The sequence below is a fragment of the Corvus kubaryi genome, unplaced genomic scaffold (genome assembly GCF_017639235.1).
Source record: "Corvus kubaryi isolate FWS band 111438036 unplaced genomic scaffold, C.kubaryi_AGA036_p1.0 37334, whole genome shotgun sequence".
Lineage (NCBI taxonomy): Eukaryota > Metazoa > Chordata > Aves > Passeriformes > Corvidae > Corvus > Corvus kubaryi.
This window is the reverse complement of record NW_024581108.1, coordinates 18928336-18949406: the sequence shown is the minus strand read 5'-3', so window position 1 is coordinate 18949406 and position 21071 is coordinate 18928336. Positions and strand designations below refer to the sequence as shown.

The 21071-nt window shown below is 46.8% G+C and overlaps 1 protein-coding gene across 1 annotated transcript in view; it reads left to right on the top strand.

Moving 5' to 3' along the window:
* AGBL4 (AGBL carboxypeptidase 4) overlaps positions 1 to 18540 on the top strand; it is a 585664-nt gene extending 567124 nt beyond the window's left edge. The window contains 2 exon segments of the mRNA XM_042030660.1: positions 4368 to 4464; positions 15920 to 18540. Coding sequence (XP_041886594.1) covers positions 4368 to 4464; positions 15920 to 16043 — 221 coding nt within the window. The 3' untranslated portion in view covers positions 16044 to 18540.
* Positions 18541 to 21071: the final 2531 nt, after the last annotated feature.

Here is a 21071-nt window from a genome sequence, read left to right as displayed (position 1 = left end):
CTGAAACAAAAGGCTTGCGTGGGTCTGGCCAGTGGTGCCTCTGGATTGAATGGTCACATTTCAAATCCTACTTAGGACTAAACTTGGATGAATTCCATAAGCTAATAACCCAGTGCCATGTTTCAAATTGATGGAGGTGCCGTCCTCTAGATGAGACATAAAACCAGAGATCCAATCTGCTTGGCAGAGACCCCACAGGACTTATCAAAGATGAGTGGGGGCTGCTAACTGTTTTGCCCTTGTCAAATCCTTACCGCCATCACAGCTTCTCTTCCTGTTCCAAAGCAATGACACTGGACCTTATGAAAATGAGATGGTGAATTTGAAGGAGCCATTCTTTTTTCTAATTATTTAAAGCAGTTTGCAGTATCTGGCAGAAGGAGGAAAGAGAGATAATCCACTCACTTGAAAGTGGAATGACCCTGAATTTCAAAAAGCAAAACAAAAGCAAGCGAATGGTGCCACCATGCTCTGCAGCAGTGACATTATTAAAGGATCAGTGAGCTATTAAAGCAGCAACATTTAGTACCTCCCCTAATGACTTGTACTGCTAACTGGTTTCCAAATTGAGATTTTTATTGCCTCCATGCACAGACAGAACAAGGCTCTGTCTGCGCTTCCAGAAGCTTGAGCTTAAGCAGACTGTTCACAATAGGCTCAATGAATCGTGTCAGCTGAAAACTAGTAATGGCTTATGAGAGTCCCCACTCCTCTGTCTTCCTTTCTTACCAGGGCTGGAAGCTTTGGGCTGTGGGGCATGGTAGGGATCATAAACGTGCGGGATTTTGCAGAGAGCCCAGCTCGATTTTTGAACCTCCTAACATCTGTGAAATTTGGCAGAGTTGTGCATGAACAGACTGTCCTGAAATCTCCCCAAATCTTCTGATGCCGTTCACAGAGTGAATGCGGTGAGAAGGGTGTTTGCAGGAGGGACACTGGTTTCCACTTCCAGGTAGAAATATAGAGCATGGAGGAATGAGTCTGTGGAGGAGGAAGGGAGATGAGAGGGAGCTGCAGACCCTAGTGAAGGTGAAGGTACATCCAGCTGTTTCCATCATGACCCTCCCAAATAGATTTTGAGTGTCTCATATGAGCTGAGCTCCCATGATGGGAATAGCTGGGAAATGGCCTTCTGTCAAGTGCAGTTCAAGCTAGGAAGGGAGCTCCTGTGGGCACACAGCATGTGTGACTGCAGAAAGGAAGCTGGTTAAAAATTAACCAACCAACCAAACCAGCCAGCAGAAGTGGGTTCTGGTTGCAGTAGCTGTTATTTACATGCTCAGGATACACTGCTAGCCAAAGTGGAGTTTGAGCCTTCCGTGCACCAGAGATAAATGTTACTGCTTTAATTTGTTTTCCTCTACCGGTTCTGCACACACGTGCTGCCGGCACTTGCTGAGGGAGTCATGCCAGCTCTTGCCCAGGCTGGACAATCACAGGGAGAGACCAGTGCTGCTGCTCCTGGTTTTATGTATCAGGTGCCTGATTTCCATGACAGAAACCGCTCATCCTTTGCGGAAGTGACAGGCAGAGCAGAGGGGGCAGGATGGCTGCAGAGACTTGTACTAGAACATGCACGTTTTTTATCCCATGCTGGTTTGAGTCTCTTCTCATCAATGCTGACTGCAAGTTATTCCCATTTTGTGACTTTTCAGTGGATGCATGTGGCACTGCATTTCTGATTTCTTCATGCTCTCCATCTATCTGTGTGTCTGTGTTCTGCAAAATAGCCTTACCTTTCTTGGCAATCTTAGCAAACAGGTCTCTGTGTGCACTGGGAAATATGTTCAGAACTGTAGGAAAATGGGGTGAAGTGGCCTGAGAGGCCCTTTTGTGTTTCCTTACCCAAACTTCACACAGTATGAATTACACCTAAACCAATCATGTCTGCTGTGGGCTTAACATGTTCTTGAAGACCTCTGGTCTGGAGATTTCCAGACATGCTAAGGCAGGTTATTCCACTGGTTAGCTGTCCTTAGCTTCAGAAAGCTGTTCCTAAGACCTGAGCTCAGCAGTGGAACTGGATTCCTGCAGGTCAGAGTTAAGGCAGACTTGTAAGGCAGGAGCTCAAGGAGCCACTTCCGTGGATGCACCCACTCTCATCTAAGGGCTTCCTCCCCCTGTCTGCAGGTCAGGTGCTTCCCACCGTGCAAACAAAGGCAATGCAGAGAGACAAAGAAAAGGGCAGCAGGGCCACTTCTGGCAGAGGAGCTTTCTGAGATTGCCACTGACAAAATGTCCTAGAGACTTTACTGAGTCCAATTACCAGTTTATGTCTTTAAAGTGACGAGTAAATGAAAGAAACTACAAGATCAAGCCATGTTAGTCTTCTCAATCCCTTAAGTGTCTGACAGCCCTCTTCCCTTCTTCCTCGCTTCCTCAGACTACTCTGAACTCTTAACCTTCGCCACGCTTTGAGTCCACATCCGCAGCAACCAAACTACCCCCAGCCATCCCCAAATTCCAGGAACAATCACAAAGCACTTTCAGAGCAACACTGCCCTCCCTCGAATTGCTAAACTTTAGGCTGTCTCCAACTTTGTGAGCTTCCCCGCACGCAGGGCAGGTCTGGCCCGGCAGTGCTGGCAGGCTGAGAGGGGAGCTCGCTGGGCAGTGCCACAGCCAGGGAACAGCTGGTGCTGATCCACACAGCCGCCTCTCCCTGTCCAGGCAGACAACAGCCGGGAGCACCAGCTGCTCTGGCTCTGCCGTGCTGCTGGCCAGCAGAACAGAGATGCTCGCAGCACATGTGGTGTTAGCGTCGCAATGAGCGTGTCAGGATAGACGGGACAGATCCATGTAACCATCCCCAGGCACAGCGGTGGGAACTGGGAAAGCAGGACAAGATCATTGGAGAGAAAAGCAGTGTCAGGAGTCATCCTCAGCCACTAGACCTGACTGCAGCACTAGGAGAGCTGGTGGCTGGATTTTTGCAGGAGTAAAGACTGTGACGTTGGTTCGACCTTCCTTATAAATAAATAAATAAATGATAAAAAGATCTCACAGTGATGCCTGAACCTGATGTCTCATGCTCACTTGTTTTGATGTGTCTAATGTAAGTGGGCGGGTAATAAAAGCTTCATTTAGAAGCCAGTGTCTTCACCGGCGCTGCTGGAAGCCCCTGGGACACTGCACTTCTGGAATTTTCCTCTAATGGACACATCAGCAGATAACTATTGATAAAGTAGAACATGCCCACATGCACACAAAACAACCCAGCAATGGTTTATCTTCCTGGACTGCTGGGCGTTGGATGCAAAGGTCTCTTTAGACTCTCCAGGTTCTGTACCCAGCTCAGCTGTTGCAGCAGCCCTGCTGAAATGCTCCTCACCACGACCATCTGGGGCAGTGCCCTGGAGAACCAGGTGGTTATTGCAGCCTGGGTAGGCATCAGTTCAAAGCAGGCAAACAAAGGAGTCCTCAGCCCCCACAGCACAGCTGTGGAAAATGGCATCCACTGGCTATCTCCCAGCTGGACATCACCCTGTGGGTGATAAGGAGATGCTGCCCTGTAACAGGCAGACTTAATGCTGACTTTTCACAAGAGCAGCAGACTCACCCCATGGACATGTTGTCTGGGATATTTTTTTTCAATGCAATCCACAGGTTTTTCAACTTCTTTGTTAGCAACTGGGTCTTCAGCAAGGTCAGGTTCCTGTGCCCGTGAGGTCTCTGTGGCAGCTTTGATGTGCAGCACCTGCCTAATGCTGGGTTTACGGGTGAGCTGAAGGAGAAATCGTGGCTAGTGAGAAGACACACCAGAGTTACTGCTGAACTCGTTAAGGTAACCTTCTGTCCTTCCAGTTCTGTGCTAAAATCACCATTTCAGGTCCTGAATACAACACAGGGAAAGAACAGTGTATTCCCCATGACACTGTGGGGTCAGAGCTAAAGGTGTGGAGGGCTACAGCTTTAATCCCAACCTCCAGTACCCTGCTCCATGGCAGGTTCACACCCTGATATAGCTGACCTTGTTTCCTGGATACAGAAATACTGCCTGTATCCAAGCATTTGAGGTAATTATTTTCCCTGAATGTGGAAATTGGAAATTTTGTCTAGTGTATTATTTCATGAGAACCACAGGGATCTGCAGCCAGGCGTGCAGGGAAAGGGAGATTGTTTCCTCCTGTCTGTGTTTTTATGCCGCATCTGCCTGTGAAAACAAGAAGCAAACAAGATGACCCCCACCTTATCTGCCTGCGTAAGTCATTTTGCCTGAAGCCTGAGCTCTGTGGGATGGTTGATGTAAAACTTGCTCTTGCATTAAATAGCAATAATTTACCTTTAGACTCTGCTTTTATACTACTATTATTATTATTATTATTATTAATTATTTTTAAAAATGCTCCTTAATGAAAAACTCACAGATACGAAGCTTGGAAGAAATGTGGCCAGGACATTCTTGGATTACTACAGGCTGAACTCCTTGGTGGAGGGACCACTAGCACCGACTCCTAAAACTTGGTAGGTCAGAAAGCAATTTCTCTTGCTTTAGCTGGGCTGCTTTTTTAATACCTTTCATGACTAAACTTCAGTGCTACTGCATTACGGCTTTATAATAAGCGTGCTAGTCTAACTGTGCTTATTTTATTGAAATTCCATTTGGAAATAAAGCATTTATGATCAGGAAAGATACCTGGTTTATGTCTGAAAAAATATTCAGAGGATTTTGGAGATATCGATATCTTTCCTGAATTCTGTCTGCTGTACACCAATCTCACACCAGTATCTTTAATGGACTTACCCTTCATTTATCTCCTGAGAGTGAATCAGACCCACTTTTATTTCACAAAGTTTTAATTCTGGAAGTGAAAACTTTTTCAGTGCTTCAGGAAATTACTGGCAAGCCTGTGCTGAAGGCAGAGTTCTCCACCTCCCCGTGGAGCTGCTGCAGTGCTGGCAGCCAGTGGCAGGTTCCTTCTGCCAGCCCAGCTGGGACACTTTACCTGGGGGTCCCCTCTTGCTCTGAGTCCTTACTCCAGTTTTACACCCAGCTCAGTGGGAGTTAGTCCAAAAGGAAGTGGGACGTGAAGTCAGCCATGGTGAGCAATGCACAAAGGCATGAAATGCCCAAGCTTGCCCCCTGCAGCACTGCTGGCCCTTCTCTGGTGTTGGCCAACTGCGTCCTTTCAGTGTCCCTTAGCTTGTGTGAAGAGCAGGGGAGATACCACTGAACTGTTTATGGAGAACCAGCATCCCTTGAGCTGGAAAAGCTGTGTAACAACATGGAGATGGAAGCAGAGCAGGAACCAGAGCACCTGTTTCATGGGAAACATCATATTCTGAATTTGCCTCTGTTCTGAGGAAACAGCAATAATGCCTCCAAACTGAAAATTTTCAATTAAATGCATTTGGAGCAACTGGGATATTTCATTTGGGTTTCAACCCTTAACAACACAACTGAATATAATTTATATTTTGCAATGGAAAAGGCAGTTCTGAATTGGCAAGGGAGGCAGCTGAGCCTTGAGATTCACTCCTTCCTTCTACCCGCTTTTTTCTTCCCTTGAAAGAGTAGCTGTGGGAATGGTTCCTTGTCTGCAAAGGATCACTTTCCTACTGAAGATTTTCTAGTGATGTGTAAGATGGATGTTACAAATATCAGGCCAGACCAGAGAGCAATTGCTGGAGTTCCTTCTGCAGCCTTTAAAAATCCTCTCACTGCAGCCATTCTGGCAGTTCCTTATGTATGTGGTCAGAGCCAGGCTGCCTGTGTTAGGCCTGCTTTGAGCCCATCTCCCTTCTCTGTTTGTGATCTTGACACCACAGTTTAGGCTGGCTCAAGGAGGATTGTCAGCACTGCAGTTCCGAATGCTCTTATCTGCAGAGACCTGCAGGGTTAGCAGAGAAAAGCATTCAGCATCTTCCTCTCCTCCAGAAATTGAATGTATCATTTCTCTCAGACTCCCAGGGGCCACAGCCTCCAAGGCTAAAAACCCACAACTATTACTGAACCTAATTACCACCTGACAGCAAAGTGCTTTTTCATAGCATCATTCAGTTACCTCATCAAAAGGAATGTTTGTTTGCTTTCTTCATTTTAAATTAAAGAACCACTGACAGTGGTAACTGAAGCATTTTAATCTCATCCAATATCCATGTCCATCTCTATAGAGACAGCCACGCCAGCAGGGAAAGACACACACCTCTAATCACAGAGCAGAGTGTTGCACAGAGCAAATTTTTCTTGTTCCCCTACCAGAGTCTAATGTGGTGAGGGATCTTTCGTTTGGGGGGTACTACCTCACAGCAAAATCCTAAATACGGTCAATGTTCAGCCCTAAGCCAACAGATGTTTAAGGAATACATTTCTAAAGATTCATGTTGTTAATTTCCTGATGGATTTCAAATACTGGCTTTTCCCTGTAAGTAGATAGATGCCTTCTATTTGTATCCTAGGCTTTGTCACCTGACATTTGATCACAGCCTATATATATATATATATAAATATATATATAATGTACACCAGTGAAATGAAATTGTTCTTTGAAGCTGCCATGTTAACTGCAATCCTCTCCACAAGGAAATCTTGAAAACTGCTGGGAAACAGAAGGGAGATGGTTGTGGCTTTAAATATGTCTTGGCTAGGCAGTGGCACTAGGAAAGGACTGGAATATGTAAAATGATACTAAATATCTGTGTAATCAGGACTAATTATATGGCACGGTTATTAGTGGAAACAGGACATGTTGTGCCCACAGTTTATGAAAATATATTTAAAAATTACTGGATTCCACATAGTCATTGAAAGAAAGCTGCAGAGTTAATAAACGTGTAAGGGACAAGTAATTGCCTGCTTTGTCCCAGACTAGGACAGGCAGAACAATTTCTGTTGGAGGGAATTAGTGCAGCCAAAATGTGTTAGAATGACAGGCCCAGAAATAGCAACAACCTGCAACCATTCCAGAGCACATCTGACTGTAAGGAAGGAAATGTTTATGTTGGAATCACCATGTTTTGGAGAAGGAAATTGAGGCACAAAAAGGGAGAGATGGACCTGAGGGTCAGAAATAGGGCTGGTACCCAAATCCAGGTACCTCACAAGAGCTTTGTCCATACAGTCAGGCTGTCAGAGAGCAGCCATCCTACAGCATAGGCAATGTAGGCAGTTCAGTGGGAATGGAATCAGGATCATATGGACTAAGAGGCAACAACTGATGCAACAGCTCTGGTTACAGAACAAGACTAAAGCTGGAGGTGGGGCACCCTCTGCTACCCCAAATGCTTATGCAGCTTATTTCAAGGGTCAAGAGAAAGAACTGTATCTGTATTCTGTGTATGATGTGATTATGTGCCTTCAGGTGAATCCAACTGGCTGGCTGGACCTGTGGTTAAATTCCACCTGGTCTTGTCTATAGAAGCCCATGGGTGAAGGGCTGCCTGTAGATCAACATATCACAGAATCACAGACTGGTTTGGGTTGGAAGGGACTTCAGAGATATCTAGTTCCATGCCCCCTGCCATGGGCAGAGACGCCTTCCACTTGGTTGCTCCAAGCCCCACCCAGCCTGGCCTTGAACACTTCCAGGGCTGGGGAATCCACAGCTTTTCTGGGAAACCTGTTCCAGTGATGGACCCCCCTTCAGCCCCTGCCCACTGACTGAGCTTCCTCCAGCATCCTCCCAGTTCCTCTGGGAGTGGGCCCAGTGACCACAGAGTTTCCCACAGCCTGTAAGGGAGGGTCAGGTTTCAAGCAGTAACCCCACCGTGTCCTGCAGTGCTCATGGCAGGGAGACCCTGTGATCTCAAGCAAACACCCAGTTCACAAAGATAATATCTGCTGTTATCAGCATGCTCAGTAATTATTTTCCTGAAGGTGATGCAGCAAGGTAGGAAAACGTCAATGACTCAGCTGGGGAGGGCAGGAAGGTTAGAATATTTTCCTCTGTGAGCTAATGAATTAAAAGCCTTGCTGAAAATGCTGGATGCTCTCTGGAGTGACAAGCCAGCAGGCCCATGAATTTCTAGCAGGGTATGAGGGAGCTCTGTGCTGCCTGCAGAAGCTGCTGGAGAAGAGTGCTGCCACTTAGCCGTGCTTGAGAGAGGCTCAGAGAGCCCGTCCTGGACACAAAGACAGCTCTCTAAGGGTGGGTTAAGTGGGCACAGAGCAGGAGAGAGCAGTGCAGAAAGCAGCTGTTGGACAGCAATGAAGGTTCATGTTCATGCCCTTCCTCTTCTCTTGTTCCTTTTCTAAGCTGCTCAGTGACCAGAGAGTTCCATTCCCAGTGCACTCACTGGAAACCATTTGAGTGGGGCTCCCTTTGATGCTGCCAGTGGCACAGGGAGATCCTCCTCTTACTGAGTCTCTGTCCTGTTCTCACCTCTTTCTACTTGTGCCAGAGGAAAGGTTAAGATTTCTTGGGTTGAAAGGCTGAAATGTCCTCTGAAAGGAGGTTGGTAAAAGGTGAAAAATTTGTAAGAGATTAAGAGACAGCAGAGTACAGCTGTTACAGAGAATGGCTAAGGTGGGAAAACAGAACTGTTGCTGAAAAATTCACAAATGCCAGTCAGCTTGCACTGCCTGAAGCTCATCCCTTTGCCCATATCAGCATTTCTCTGTTCTTTCACTCTGGCTCCATGGCTGCAACAGAGCCCTGCTCCAGCACAGCATCAGCAGAGGAGCTCTTGCCTCTTTAGACCACTGACATTCTTTTTCTCTGAGAGCTACCAGTTCCATGTTACTCATATCCTGGACACACTGAAGTTCAAATTCTAGAAGTCCTGAGTGTGTAAACAGCTCTGTCAGAGGTTAGGGAGGTTGGGCTGTGAACAGAGACAGTGTAGGTATCCTGAAAAATCCCACCTGGGCCTTGCTGGTGGAGCATTCTGCAGCTCATGTCTGCCCCATGTTTTCCTGCAGGTAAAACCCAGGTGCTCTGCTCACAGAAGTGTTGGGAAAGAAATTCCTTCCTGTGTGGGAATCTCACAGTTGCTGCACTGATACACATCAGAGAAAAGCTCAGGAGAAGATGAATAATTCTAAGAGCAGGGATTTGATGGCATGTGGCAAATAATGCCTGGGGCCACACACTGAATGAAAAAAGGATAGAACAAAATATTGACTGGCCCTTCATTAATTGCCGTCTGTCCATCGTGCCCTGAATAAAGCAGCAGCCTTGTTGAAGAAAAAGTAGGCTGTGATGAGGTAATTAAAGACCCCATCAGAAGGCCTATATCTGCCAGGAGGTTGAATTAAAATTCCTCTGACAGCCTTTGTTCTGGCAATTCCTCCTCTTGCTGCTTGACTTTGCAGCCCTAATGATGATGTATGAGAGCACAGCTGCGTATCCAACAGGCCAGATCAGCCCATGGGGCTGTCCTGCCATCCTCAGGGGCAATGGGCACTGTCTTCTGCTCCACACCGGGTGGGGATGGGCGAAGTCTTTGTGTGTGGGCAGTGTCTGACCAAAGGCAGGTCCTTCTGCCTGGACAACCCAGTTTGAGCCCCAGCTCGACACTAAACAGCTGTGCCCAGAGGCTGTGTGGGCTGATGGGCTCTGATACCATCCCAGGGCTGTGCTGCTCTCTGGCATGTGCTGCGTGTGGGTCCTTCTGCCCCACTGGGTCTAGAATGTTCTCCCCAGTTCACCTCTTCCTGTATTTCAGAAGAACTCCTCTCTACACTTTTAAGCTCAGGATTTTGATGTTTCATCTACATCTGGTTGTGCTTTCTTTGACCTGGCCATGACTGACGTGAGAGCTGGGAGTGAAGCCACCTCCCTGCCTTATTCCGAAGGGGCTCTGCTTGTTGCCATCCCCAGCTCACTTCTCCCAAACTTAAATTATTGTCTTGTTGTCTTTTCCCTCACCATTTTCAGTGGCTAAGAGGAGAGCAGAGTGTAATAAACAGAAAAAATGTTCTAGACCAAATGTGAAAGGTCAGCAAAACCTCTTACAATTTGTAGAGTGAGGAAATGGAATGAGGGCAGGAAAATAGAAGAGTCAAACAACTTCAATCTGATTTCCAGGTCTGTAAATTGTATTAGTAATGGGAACACTACTAAGCTTTAAAGGCCAATTATATGGTTTGCTTAAAAAATTAATTTTTGGGGTTTTTCCCCCCTTCCCTATTGGTAATTATAATCTGTCAGCTCGCTCCCACACACGTCTGCATGTTTTATGCAACTCTTGATACTTGTAGCTGTCATTAAAGAACACCTTCCAGGTTTTGAACGGTGACATTTGCATGGGTTTAGTGAAAAGGATTCATTTACAGAGTTTAGAGATGTGCAGTGCCTGGCCAGCTCCCAGCAGAGGCTTCACCAAAATTCCTCATTACAACAATTAGCTTCTCAAACACTTGGAGACGATGCTGCCAGCTGCAGGGATTTTACCCTGGATTTAAGCACGTGCACACTAAAGAACAGGCAGGCACCCAAATACACATCCAGCTTGGTCCTGCTCTTATAGATTCCCTGAACAGAGGGAGTGTAAAAATGCTTCAGGATGGGGAGCTGGTGTGCCTGACAGGGGGCCTAGCAGGAGAAAATAATCTGCATTTCTTTATGAAGTAGACTTGGTCCAAGTTAACAATCCCTTTCAAAATCAAGGTGCTGTCAGCTGTTTTAATTTAATTTACTCCACCTTAATTTACTTTTTGGAAATAAGCTAAATGAATAAATTGAATTATGGCCACTTTAACTCTGAAGGAGCATATCACATAAGAGCTTGCTGTGGTTTCACTAATCAGCTTTGCATTTAAACCCTAAATGTATTTAGATTAGCTCTCACAGGCATCCTCGCATAGGTATGCCTGCAGGTACCCACCTGCTTTCCTTTTCCTTCCCTGGTCTTGTTGCTCTGAGGAAGCCAGGGCTCAATAAGCAAATTGACAGCATCTGTGTTACTTCATGCATCACCCTGGTCTGGGATTTTCCTGCTCTGAAAGCAGAGACAGGGACCTGTGTGAGGGGTGGGCTGACATGGGTAATGTGATGTACACAGCATGTTAATCCCAATATCATACTGGTAACTTGAACAAGCTCAAGAGACTGCCATTTTCTGCTACATCTCACCAGGAAAGTGCAATCCATTATTCTCCTGCTGCTCCTCAGGAAATGGGAGGACAGGAAACAAGACAAAACCTATTCCCATGCTCTCTGCAGCTCCCACCTCCAGAGTCAGCAGAGGTACGCAAGGGTGGCTGTGCGTGAGCCACATGAGTTGCTTGTAATCATGGCTCCTTCTCCTTCTCTTGTGTGATAGTGTGGCTTCAGCTATAAACTAATTATTCCTGCCTCTGGGCACTGTCTCCTGGATGAAGCGGGTGTGTCTTGCTGCACTGGGCTGGGGAGAGAGGCCAGGAACTGAGGAATGGATGGCAAGCAGCAGAATCCCTTCTGTGGCAAAAGGAGAGACATCTGCACACCCTCTAACATCTGCCTTCCCTATAAGCAGCAGGGACCAGCCCCTGCACTCAGAAGGGCAGAGCCATAGGATATAGACCTGATGAGATTTCCAGGTAGTGCTGGGATTCTCCACACAGCGCTTTAGTGGGGATTGTATGGCCCAGAAATCACAGTGTGCTGTAATGGATGGGTGGGCACCTGGCAAGCATGACTACATGCTCACTTACTGGAAACAGGCGCTGGTGACCGCTTGAAAAAAAAGAAAAATCAAGCCTGTGGTAATGGCTGAGGATTTGTGACCTTTGCTCTAACATTTCAAATTTGTTTTTATTGCTTCTAATTGGCCTTGCTTTGGAGCATGCACATTATCTAACTGTCAGGGCACTGGCTGTCATTATCTGCTGGGTCATTTGGTTTGTGTTCTTTACGATTGAAACTTGTCAGGCGTTCCCAGAAAATACTGCGCTCCCCTTGCAGTGTCAAACGTGGTGCTGGTTAATTGTGCATCCCTGAGAGTGAAGCATTGGGACTGATCAGGCATTGATTGTTTAGCTGTGATGGACACAATTGAAACATGTCTCCTCTATATGGAAGGGAAAGTGTAAAAATTAGATCAGCAGCAACACGACAGCAGCCAGATTTCTTAGTTTCAGGGATCAGAGGTTACCCATTTTCCAGCCTTGATGACTCATTTTTGATCCCACTCACATGGCTTGGATAACTTCATTTTTACTTCCCTTTGCAATTTAAACACCAATTCTCTTCTATTTTGACTTTCTTTAATACACCAGCTGCAAAGTCACTAGTTCAGATCTCCCCACCTTGCCTTGCTTCACGAGATGGAAACAAAAGTCAAGAAATGTGTGTGTGAAAGAGCTCAAAATGCCACAGTGGCACAAATGTGCCCAGGGAGGTGGCTCTGTAAACCTCAGCTCATCCAAAACATCAGCCCAGTTTGTAAGTCTGCTAATTCATTTTAAGGCCTTTAAGATTTCCTAACAATTAAAAATCCAGGTACAGTTGTTTTGGATGTGGACTCGTACACTACATTCAGAGTAGGTGTATATAGGGGTTGTCCTCCTATAGGTGGGCTGGGAGAGCTACAGGCAGCAACAGCAACATCCCCATTTTGCAGAGTAAAAATGAGCTTTGCTGGGAACACCAAGCTGCTACACCTCAGTGTGAATTATGCATCTGCTGTATTTAGATAGAAGCAATTTTCCTGTTGAAATCAGAGGTTGGCATTTTTTTCCCATGGGGTTCTGTAACTCAAAATTGTGTTGAGATCAAGCATGTAGCAGAGAGGCTTTTTTAGCTGTAAAGGTGAATGTATTTAGATTATTCAAGTGGTGATTTTTTGGATGTACAATTAGTTGAGTGAGAGATGTGGTATAAATTTGGTATTGTAATTGCTATGCCTCTGAGATTTCAATTTGCAAAACAGCTTGCATGGCTGCAAGATTAACTGTTGTCTGTGCGATGAACATGTAGCAGAGCTGTGGTTTGATTGTGACTGTCAATTGGCTGTATATCCCAAAAAAACCACTTTGTGACAGGCACCTGATGTGACTGAGTGGTTGATACTCATGATGCTTCAGTTCAGTGGATGGCTGAAAAAGACCAGTGTCTAAAAATCCCACCTGTAAGTGCAGTTGGCGCGACAGGATTTCCTTTTTCTGTGTTAACCCAATCAGGAAAAAGGAAGTTTAAGACCCGTTTTTATCCTCTTTGCATATTTTGCATTATATTGTTTCCTTCACTTGCATAGAGGAGCATGGGAATGACAGTCAGCAGTGCTGCTCCAGTGACTGGATGAGTGGGTGCAGAGAAGCAGGGGTCTGTGTGGAAGCACCAGCCACAGCCTGGCCAGGAGCTGAGCCCTGCCTGCCCATGCAGTGCTGGCTGTGCCCTGGGAGCGGGCAGGAAGGCTGTCAGCAGTGAGATGGGCAGTGCTGACACAGCCCCAGGGCAAGGGCTGGGCTGCCTGGCTGGCTTTCTGATGTTTGGCGTGGGTCTGCATCTGGCTCACAGCTGCTGCTGTGTTTGGGTCTCCAGTGTTGTCTAGGAACATGTCAATGTAATTATGCACAGAACCAGAGAAACTGCTTGTTCTCACTTCACTGTGCCTTTCAGGTATCCCTCACAGGGTCCTAATTTATTTATTTTTGTCTCAGTGTTTATCTCTCCAAAATACCACTCTGCCTTAGGTTGGTGATTGAACTGGAGAGATGCAGTAAATACTGAACTGATGGCAGCTGTGACGGCGGGGAGGAGGGGAGGGCTGGTGGAGGTAAAGCCCTCTAAGCCCTGGGCCCCATCAGCAGCTACATTATTACAATGTTTTTAAATGTATATTAAAACACCCATCTGCAAATAAAAGCAGGGGCACCGAAAAACACACACTCGTGTGGTGAGGAAGGCAGGTTTAGAAGTGCCCAATTCCATGGGATGAGTCAGGGTGCAGGGATCAAGAAAACTGGGGTTTCATCATCTCTTTTCAGTTCTCCCCAGGTCTGCTGCATGGCCTTTGGTAGGTCACTTCACTTTTGATGTGTAACATGGATGTGTGACAGACAGCTGCTCTCCTTCCCAGCGTTAGAGTCTCAGGAAGGTTTGGTACAGCACCAACACCAGCCTGCCCAGGGTCTGCAGCTGCCATGGGGAAAACAAATAACTGATCTTGGAGGGAGCAGACAGAGCTCAAAAAGCAGATCAGCCACAAGGAGAGGACCTTCTCATTTGTGTCCTGCCATAGCAGAGGGGGAAAATGGACAAAGTTGGCAAGGCATGGCTGGGGGGCCAAGAGCTGTGTGACAGAGCACCCTAAAGGGTCACTGGAGCCCCTTTGCCTGGTGTGAGCAACACTGACAGCACAGTTTGATTACCTTCCTTGGGATGGGAATGGATAGTTGGGGTTTGCTGCTTTTTCAAAGAAGCAGCTGTCAAAAGGTGTTTCTGCAGGGGATGGTGATGGCTGCTCAGAGATGGTGCTGCTCTGGGGTGAGTGTGCAGGGACCCCACTCTCCACTGGAATTCCACAGGCAGGGTTATAGGGTAGCCAAAGCTGATTCCTCTGGCTCCTGGTCCCAGTGTTTGTCTGAGAGACAGCTTTTCAGCCCCAGTGAGAGCCACCAGTGCTAGCAGGGGCTATGAAGTGAAGGTCCCTTCTCTGGGATAGCCTGGTGCTGGCTGAGCCTCCCTGAACGAGGGATGGTGCTGCAGGATCCACACCCTTTGCCATTCAGCCTCTCATCAGGCGAGGCCTCTGGACACAATGGTGTGAGTTGCGACCCCTTCTCTCCAGGCCTGGCTCTGCCCAGACAGACAGACCAGGGCTGAGGCTGTCTGGTCACTTGTGACTATCTTGCTGTGACCAATGTGTCAGGACCTGGAGGGAGGAAAGGCAGCAAGAGAGCTGGGCTGTGAGATGGAGGATTTTAATTAAGGCCTCCGAGCAAAAAGGCTTTATAAGTAAATAGAACAGAAATGTTACAGAATTAACTGATAATAGAGATTTACTTTTCCTTAACGTAGCAAAAATTCATCATGCACACTGTAAACACACACACAGAGGAATGCTTTGTCTGGGAAATAAGTGAGACTTACTCAGTTCCTTATCAGGAACTGAAGTGTTACAAAGGAAGCCTTTCCAGCAGATAAGCTGTGGGAAGCTGGGGAGCTGGTTCTGTGGTGCTGGGTTGTGAACAGCTCAGTTCTTACCCCGTGAACTCCTGGGGCATCACTGCAAAAAGTACTTTGTGTGTAGCACAACCCTGCTCCTTTGGAGGCCAGTTATAAAACTCCCACAGCTCTGCTGGGGCTGCAGCCTGAAAGGGGCACTGCAAATGCCACACTCCAAACTATACTGACAACTGAAGTTTGGCATGACTGCTAGATAAATTGGAGTGAGATAAATTAGAGTGAGATAAATTGGAGTTAGATAAATTGGAGTTATGGGCACAGGGAATAGCAGTATCACATCTTTGTGGGGTCTTTGAAGGCACTAGTCTGGATGCTGGAAGTGCTGGCATCGTGTGTCGGGTGCTGGGTGTTCCCTGGCCACAGTCAGGGTCTGTCCCTGAAGACTCTGACCCATCTGTGAACACCCCTGGCAGCGGGGGCAATCCAGCTGTGAGCAGATGTGTGAACCCAGCCATCCTGTGAATGACACGTGCCCCAGGAGTGCCCCAGTGAGAGGAGGGCTCTTCATGAGCAGAAATAAAGGGAATTATTTCAGGGGTACAGGAACCTCGGCAGGAGAAAACAGTGGGAAGTGCCTCACCCAAAGGGAAGTAAGTAATGGGACCCTTCTCTTGGGGAGCTCAAAGCTAGCAGAAAGCCCTTGAAGCTTCCTGGAAGGACTAACCCTGCTCTGGCCAGAGAAGGATGGGACCAGCTGGTCTTTAGCCACCTCTAATTTGTCTCGAGCTGCCAAAGCTTTCCTTACAGATGCACTTCGCTGCGAGACTTCACACACGGCTTCTCCTCAGAGCACACCCCACGCACACTTACCTGCTGCTGGAACACCACAGTGTCTGACCACACCTGTCCTCTCTCTCTTCCTTTGGCAGGAAGGACAAAGTGCCACCCTATAAATGCCCTGCCCAGCGGGGCCCAGGGAACAGCCACGCTGGAGGCAAACCCGACAAGAGGAGCCAGGCGCATCTGAAGGAGCCGTCTCTCCCCACACGCTGAGGAGAGGAAAGGAGAGGAGAGGAGAGGAGAGGAGAGGAGAGCTGTAGGGCAAGGCGGAGGAGCACGTCGCAGTCAGGAATCAATGATGTTTCTCTTTTTTTTTCCCCAGACAAGTATTTCTAAGATAACAAATAGTCCAAGGAGCAAGGAGGGAGAGGGAAATTAGCTAGAAATTTTACTATTGATTCTTTTTTATTTATAGATGGTGAATCAATTTCAGGGCTTTTTTTTTTTTTTTTTTTTTCCTATCTGTGGGGGGGAAAAAAAAGGGTGAACTGATAGATTTGCAGAAATCATTTGTGGTGGCTGAAAAGCTATTTGTTAAAATGAGAAAGCCTCCCCTTCCTCCACCAGTCCTCTTCTCTCTCTTTAAAGGGGTAATCCATACAATGAGCTAACGAGGGAGTCCTGGCCCTCTGCTGTACCATGTGATGTCTCCCCTTTTCGTGTCAGGCTCAGAAGCCCTTATGCCTACTGCATGTGCTAGTCCTGTTAGCTTGCATTAAGAGAGCCTGATAAATAGCCAGGCAGGTGCTCCTCATTATGCAGTTTATCATCTGCTGCATGGCTGGGTTTTTTGCTCTTCTATCAGATCATTCGAGGAGAGGGGTCATATGAGAAATGGGACTGTCGGGCTGAAGGCATGAAACTTGCTGCAAGACCTGCCCAGGGTCAGGGCAGGGACAGTGGTCCTCCATCAAAAACTGGGCCTAGAAAGACCAGACTTGCCAACAAATGTCTGACTGAGGCAGCCTGAGTGAGGAGTAGTGCTGAAAGGGGTGAACAGACAGCGTTGTGACACCACTGTAAGAAACCCCAAGTAAAACCTCAGCACCTCCCCATGACATGGACAGCCTGCGAAATCTCTGCTCAAAGCCACTGTCACTAGCCAGTCTTGTCTCCTGCAGTGGGTGACCCTCTGAAACATCTGACCATGATTCTCAAACTGCAGACAAAAAGAGGGTGACCCTGAGTGGAGTCTGAATGTCTCCCAGGGGACGGAAAGGGAGAATGCACTTAGAAGTGTTTCTTCTCAACCCATCAGAAGCCTTGGGAAGCAGCTTCTCTTCACTGTCTTCTGCCAGGAGTTGGGCTGGAATGGTGGCTTGAAGGAGAGAAGGTGCCAAGACCCAGTAGATAAGAGGGAAATGATGAACTAGACTGAGGGTGAAAAAAGATATGTGAAACATGACTGAATGAGCTCCTCTTGGTGTGGGGTGGCCCTGAAAAAGTACTAACCCCAGACACTTCTCTGATACAAGAGATGTGCTGGTTGTTCCTCTGCTCTTTCTCAGGACAGGAATGCCATGATCTAGGAGCAGAGTCAGGCTCAGCTGGGTCCTCACACTAGCCTGTGTGTGAAGAGATTGCATCCTGGGGATAAATGAAAAGGTATGAGAAACACTGAGAACTACAGGCTAAACCAGACCTTTGGGGTGGTTTAAATTTACTGTCCCTGGTGAAAGTACTCCCTGATTCTTTGGTAGTAGAGACCTGGCTGAGAGGCCTGACCAATGCTGAACCAGGGTGTGATTCTAGGAAGAACTGAAAGCACCTTGGCTTGCATTCATACTTCCTTCTTTAACAATCTCGGTGGATACAAGGGAATTCTCTGTGAGGTCCTTGAGCTCCTTTCCATACAAGTAAACACAAAGCAAGCAGGGTCAAGGCTGAGCTCTGCATTCTGTGTCTCAGGACCTCACCTGCTGTTCTGGAGCCACATCCCAATGGACCTCCTGGAAGCCACTGGCACATGGTTTCCATCCAGATTGTATTACTGCAGCCAGAAAGAGTGAGCAGGTACGAGTAAGGACAAAAGCTTGGCTTTGCATGCCTCTGAAGAAGGACAAGCTACTCAGGATCTGCCAAAACTTGAGCTGAATATCTCTGTGCATTAGCCACCCTTTACCTGGGCTTTCCTTAGTTAGTTGCTCTCTGACAAAGGGAACTTGCTTGAAAGCAAAAAGGAGTTATCCCACTGGAAGGAAAATGATTTAAAACACCAAGCAAACCTGTTATCGTCAGTATTTCAAGGTGAGAGGGTTAAACTGTGTACATTTTTAGGGAGAATAAAATGCCTTCATATGATGAATTCCAAGGCATCCAAAAGGCACAGTGCTGGCTCTCTGTCTCCAAAAGCAGAGTAATGAATAGCAGTGACAGTGTGATAATTAAAATGACCTCTTGGAGATATGGATTAGAAGGTACGCAGAGGGGGAATAAGTCCTCCTTTGAATTAATCTAGTGCTAATTTATGACTATCATTGGGTTTTATAGGGTTTTAGTGGAAGACTTTCAAAGTTGGTTTACTGGAGTTAAAATGTTCTTTCATGTATTCATTGCAAAAACACTTGCAGAATTCCTCGTTACTTATTTTTGGATGTTTCTATATATATGTACACATATATATATATATATATAAAATGAGAGCATTTCAATATTTGCTTAGCCGCTAAAAAGCCTACTCTAGAAATATGAATAAAGTGATAAAAGCAGCTGTGGAATGAGTGTGCTGTTTAATTTCCATTCCTTCCTCCTCACAGGCTCCCAGATCACTTCAGAACCAAGACGGCTGGATTCTGGGAAGCCCTTGTGCTGCCCTGCTATCAGCTGTCAGAGGCTCCCTCTATCAGACTAACAGAAGTCTTTTAAGTTTAGATTTATAACTGGATTTTCCTGGAAATCACTGTCTCTACTTCTTACTTGTCTTGTGCACAGGTATCTGCCCCACAGCCTGAAATTTATAGGTCTTAGTACAGACCTAATGTAGATTGCTCATCTCTGCCAGAGATGCTTCCTCTCTGCTGAGATATCCCAACCTTTCAGTTGCACAGAAGCACAGATTGGAGACAGTTACCCATATGGGAAATGATGACATCCCATTTGTCAGCTCCCATGGTGCTAACCTTCCTCCCATCCTCTCCACCTGCCTAGCAGTGCCATAACATCCAAACATAAGGTTATCTGCCAAGAGCATCTGCCTTGCTCTTCAGCCGGGCAGCACGCCCATCCTGGAACCCATCCTCCCCATCCTTGTTCCAGAATGTCATGTTCACACTCTTTGCTCTTGCCTCCCATTTAATTCCTCTTTCAGTTTGTCTCTGGCCCCTTCTGGCCAAGCCACAGTTGCCACTACTCAGTCTTTCCCTGCTGAGATGCCAGTTAATCTCCCCTGAACCCCACAAGCAGAGCTGACTCTATAGTGCTCTTTTCAGAGACCCACAGCTGCTTTCAGGGTTCTCCAATAAAGTGGGTTTTTTGAAAGCTCTCCCTGACCAGCTGAGGAGTCTCTGCTAGTTTGCCTGAGGGTTTACACATCTCATTTTTTGGGGAAACTAGCATGGGAGCTGAAAATAGGAGACCTTTTGTTCCCAGCCTCTAGTTGCCTTTCCTCCCATGTGAGTGCTGAAGTTCTCCTCCTCCACCTGAGCAGGTAGATTCTGCTTCAGAGTCTGCTCCTGGCCTGCACTCTTCTTCCTGGAGATAATCTGTATCTCAGAGGTGAGTAAAGCATGTTGTACTTCCAACAGTAATTCCTTTTTAGTCACTTGTGTCAGGACCAAGGTGAGGTGACACCAGGGATTCTGACAGGTTCAGAAGCCAGTATGGGTCCAAACCTAGGCATTTATTTGGACAGAATGGCATTTACTCTTAAGAACAAAAGCACGTGTTTGTCTGAACACAAGTGGAGGGCTTTTCTTCTGAGGAGACCAGTGCCCCATGGCAATGCCCTCCCTGCTTCTTCCCATTCTCTGCCTGGGGAGATGCATGGCCCTCCCTTTGTACAGGACTGGGTGATGAATATTAAAATGCTGAAATTAACTTGTTTTCTATGCATTCTGCTCTCCTGACAAGAAAATCCCACTACAAACCCCTGCACGGGCCATCTAACTGCACTGAATTAGACCCTCGCTGTGAGGGGATTATGTATTCTGATTGGGGCTGAGTTTGCAATTATTCTCTCTGCCACACCAAAGACCTTTACTGCAGAGCTGCAAACCAGTTATAGGAACATGAAATGCTTTGACTTCTTCACTAGGGAAACATTAATCCAATCACAGGTTATGTCCATTACAGACTATGGCAATATTGTATACAGGAATTCCCAGGAGAAGGTTCTACAAAAATTGGAATCTCTCTATAACCATGTTATGAGATTTACTGGTGTGGATAAAATGGGCAGAGTTAAAATTACCGGGCTGGCTATCTCTAAAAGACAGGTGAAGTCTGCTGGCTATCATTGCTTCGCAATATTACAAATGGAAAAGCCCTGAAGTAATTGAATAACACATCTGCTGAAAAAACCTTGTGAACTGCTATAACCTAAAGATAGACTGTGAGGAAACAATGTAGGTACAGCACCCAGTTAAAAGGAAAAAGATGCTTTCCTTACCTGGTGCAGGAAGATACTGCAAATGCAGGTACAGATTCTCTCTTTGCCTCCTAGATTACGTGTGTGTGTATGTGTGTGTGCTCTATACATTTATGTGTGTGTGTTTGTGTCTACCTACCTCTTTCTTTTCACATAAAAATAAGTTAAACCAGACTCCTCAGCCACCAGAGGCATGGTGCTGGATAGGAATGATCCATAAGCAAAGCTCACTGCGTTCCTTTTTCCACTGGAGGTTGCTGAAAACATTTGGCATGGCTGGCAAAGGAGCTGGTTTCTGTTCCCTTAAAGTCTTTCTGTCCTTGTGCAGAAAAAAGATTTCAAAGCACTTTGCAAGAGTTGATGGAGGCTTTCCCTGTGCTTTAGTATCAGTATTCAGTGATCTATAACCATGGTTTAACAGCAGAGAGCAAGTTCCCTGGCTGCCTGCAATCCCAGGGCTCCAAGAAGCTGTGTACGGATGGAGCCGCTGTGGCTGGGGCAGCGTACACCCCACTCGGGGGGAGGATGGGCACAGCCTGGCCACTGCCTCCACATTGCCCTGTGAGTGCAGCCAGGTCACCTCCAGGCATGGCCACCACACCAGACCCAGCTGAGTGACCCTCCATGGAGTGCAGCCAGGTCACCTCCAGGCATGG